This window comes from Montipora foliosa, chromosome 9, assembly GCF_036669935.1.
Source record: "Montipora foliosa isolate CH-2021 chromosome 9, ASM3666993v2, whole genome shotgun sequence".
NCBI classification, from domain to species: domain Eukaryota; kingdom Metazoa; phylum Cnidaria; class Anthozoa; order Scleractinia; family Acroporidae; genus Montipora; species Montipora foliosa.
This window is the reverse complement of record NC_090877.1, coordinates 35,005,360-35,009,071: the sequence shown is the minus strand read 5'-3', so window position 1 is coordinate 35,009,071 and position 3,712 is coordinate 35,005,360. Positions and strand designations below refer to the sequence as shown.

The 3,712-nt window shown below is 30.7% G+C and overlaps 1 protein-coding gene across 1 annotated transcript in view; it reads right to left on the bottom strand.

The window, feature by feature from the left end:
* The window catches only part of LOC137971760 (uncharacterized), a 1,395-nt gene extending 1,098 nt beyond the window's left edge, over window positions 1-297 (bottom strand). Inside the window, exon 1 of the mRNA XM_068818530.1 lies at window positions 1-297. This exon is cut by the window's left edge and continues 1,098 nt beyond it. Within this exon, the coding sequence (XP_068674631.1) occupies window positions 1-297 (297 nt within the window).
* Between the last annotated feature and the right edge of the window lie 3,415 nt (window positions 298-3,712).

Sequence of the window (3,712 nt, the reverse complement as noted above, 5' to 3'; positions counted from 1 at the left end):
TTGAGCATGCTGATAAACCTCATTTGTTATGTTCTCATCATTCAAAATGCTGTAAAAGTCTTTTCGTTTTGGGAGTTCTGTTTCATTAAATTTATCAAACGAATTCATATAATCATAAGGATAGACTCCGTTTTTAGCCATCAAATCAAGTTTGTCATCTTGAAACTCTTGTGCTGTGTATTTCAATGATTCTTTTGGCAAGTTGCTAACTAGTTTAACGAGACTTGAAGTCATAAATTGAAAACTGTCAGTGACGGTCAGATGATTGTCAAGCATGAAAGCCATATACTTTTCCATATTATTAGGGATAGCATTAATATTCATTTGACATTCTTCTCCTTTCTTATTTTTGTATTTGACTTTTTTGCGATTTGTCCAATATTTTGCATAATGAAACGACTATCATAACCTCTTAAATTGTGAAAGATGACTGGTATCTTATCAGTCAGTTGGAAATTAAGATTACAAACTTGATGAGCACTACCTCTGTATTTACCTGTGACAAGACGATGATCCGTTACTATATCTTTGGCCTTATATTTTTTGTTACAAATATGACATTCATCAGCTTTCTTGAAAATTTTAACATCTTCTTTTGTCATTTTTAATGGCTTGTCGAATTTGTATGTGACAACATTCTTACAGTATTTAACCTCTTCAAGCATTTCTTCCATAAATTTGTATACAGCATTTTCACCTCTATATAACTGAATAGGTTTTGTGTACTTATCATCGTAACAGCAAACACCTTTATAGCCATATGAACAGTCTGTGTGCCTTTGATATGCTTCTGTATACGATTTGTTATTATCAGGTTGACAACCCAAAAACGTTTTCTGTAATAGCTTCAAAATCAGCATATATCACAAATGGTACAGGCAGTTGTTTATGAAAGTTATTGAAATTTACGGTTGAACCTTTTTCAGGCATTTTAATTGCTTGTGTCCCATTAATTTGAAGGCATGTTTCTTTCTGATTCGTTAAAACTTCTTCAAAACTAAAGCATTGTAGACAATACATACAAAAGTGCTTTGTTTCTTTCTTTATGCTTCATCTGATTATATGTGAACTTGTTTAAGTCTTTTGTAAGTACATAATGTTTATTTTCATTTTCTTTAATCAATAATAAATTCATATTATCTTCATACTTTTCTTTTGATACATAGATAGGGTATGGTTGCTTTTCTTCATAACCAAATACATTGATGTTGATTTTGTTTTGTTTCTCGATTTTATTAAATAGCTTGATTGTTACAGGAAATTCAATTCCAGTGTAGTCCAAATTTCTAATGTATTGTTTGTCAGATTTTTTTATCCTTTGTGGTTATTTATCTTGTTTATTAAGATATCTTATATGACACCACCTGACGCATTCACTATCATTATTTTGAAGGTTTATCAATCCTTTTGCGCTATTTCGTAGCTCATGAGGAAGTTTAATATATGAGGATCCTTTCATTGGTTGATATTTGACAATATTGAGGTACTGGTTGTCAACTGATTGAATTAACCATCCGGAAGCCTCTCATATCCATTGAGCAATCTTGTTTAATATCTGTTGTTTTGATAATTTTAAAGCTAGTTCAATTTGCGTTTTGTTAATATTGTTTGTGTTGTACAGTTAAAATAAGCTGTTTTAATTGTTTTTTCTTCACCTGACTGCTTTTCAAATGTTATAGCTAAAGTTTCAACAAATTTTAGTCCTTTCATTTCATTAAAAAATTTTTCGATATGCATTTCAATTGCTTTTCTTGTGCTTTGAAGTTGAATTAACGGGTCTTTATCGTTTTTAATGCTTATTTCATATGATGCTGTGCAGCCTTTTAAAGCTTTGTTAGTCTGATTTATTTTAGTTCTTGGCAATGGAACAGGCTTTTTAATAACCTCTAAATTCTAATGGTGGTTTTATTATGTTTTCTTCATAATCTTGAACCATTTGTTTTACACTATGATGAAGTGTTGGGATTGGTTTTCTAAACCTAGGTGCAGGTTTTGGTTTGGTAAGTTGTAAAATCATATCTATAAGTTCTGATTTACTAAGATTTTTTCATTATACGCACATATCTCATAATGTTGATAAAATATTTTATCGTTTAATATATTTTTTTTAATTTCCCCAATTCTTCTGTGATTTTGTTTTTTCGTTTTTATAATTATTTAGTTTCAAATTTTCAATAAGTTTGAAGGCTCTTATTTCATTTAAAATTTCTATCAAAACGTTTTCAACATAAAACGTGGTTTTGTTTTCAAAATGATCATCAAGACATAAATTGTTTCCAATATGGTATTTATTTCTGTTATTTTCACCTTGTTTAATTATATTATTTAAAGTGGAAGAATGACCGATCAATCTTTTAAATTTATATGTTTTATTGTATGATTCGTTTGAATTTAACCAATTTTTTACTTTGTCTAATAAAATTTGTTCAGTTGTTTTGATACATCTTGAAATGCCTTTGTAATCGAATAAAAGCAAATCAATTTCAAAATCCGTATCTTTTTGGTAAAATCTTTCAAGTTTTGGAAAGAAAAATAAAAAAAATTATCTTTTTTTTAAAAAGTGACACTAATTTTTCCTGATATTAGTGAAACTTGATATGATGATTTTGGTAAAAATTCTTCCAATTCTTGTTTAATTTCTAATAGTGTTTTTTGAAAATTTTTGTGAATGTTATATTTCTCAATAATTTTTATTTCAAAATTTTTGTAAGTTTTGTTTTTGTTAATATATTTATCAATAATTACGGTTTTTTTGTCGTTCATTTTATTTTTATAAATTTTGTCATTTTATACATTAATATTAGAAAATTATAATTGCCAACGAGCAAGCCGAGCAAAGACACAAAGCTTGCGAGGCGGCCAGCTTAATGCCGCGCGAAGTAGTGCAGCAGGCAGAAAAATTCTCGATTGTGCTGTGAAAAGTGTAATGTAAGGCTATGTAGTGTAATGTAAGGTTCCCTGGAGATTTAGTAGGGAGCAATGAAAGCGCGTGTTTTGATGTGTGATGCATTAACCAAACTTGCATGACGCACGCCACTAATGATGATCTTGAGTTCAGAGGTGAGTGAAAACAATTTTTTTCCCATTTCCCTGACCATTGTCTTGTGTTCTTTAATGAAGAACAAGTGTTCTTTAATGAACGAGCTCAAAACTAAACCGGCGTACATGTTCTTATCGGCCACTGTTGTCAATTTCTGATTTCGGCCGGCGAGTAGAGCTTGTTTGTTTTTCGTTTTGTAACCATTGCGTCGTGAACAATTTAATTTAATTTTCAAAGAAGATATGTTGTCTGCAAAGTAAACAATTAAACAATCAATTTGACTGGTAATTCCTGGCTGTATCTTGCAAAATAAAAACTCTAAGTGAAACAATTTTCATGTGCGAGAGAGTTTGATTCCCTGTTACATGTTCCACACTGAAAGTCTGTAAACGCTTTGGCGATTTTTTCACATGGCACTGGTTTTATTCAACTTAATTATTGTGTATTCCTTTTAAAATTACAGCCATTGAAAAATTACAGCAGTACTTGGCATATTATTGCAAAACACCTTGACATCTACATTGCTTTTGGAGATACAAAGGGTGCAATTTCTATTATTGTATTATTGCTATTTGGGGGAGTCAGGATGGCTCAGTGGTTATCAAACGTGCCTTCCACCTCTGCGACCTGGGTTCACCTCTCGGCCCCGAGATCATATGTGGACTGAGTTTC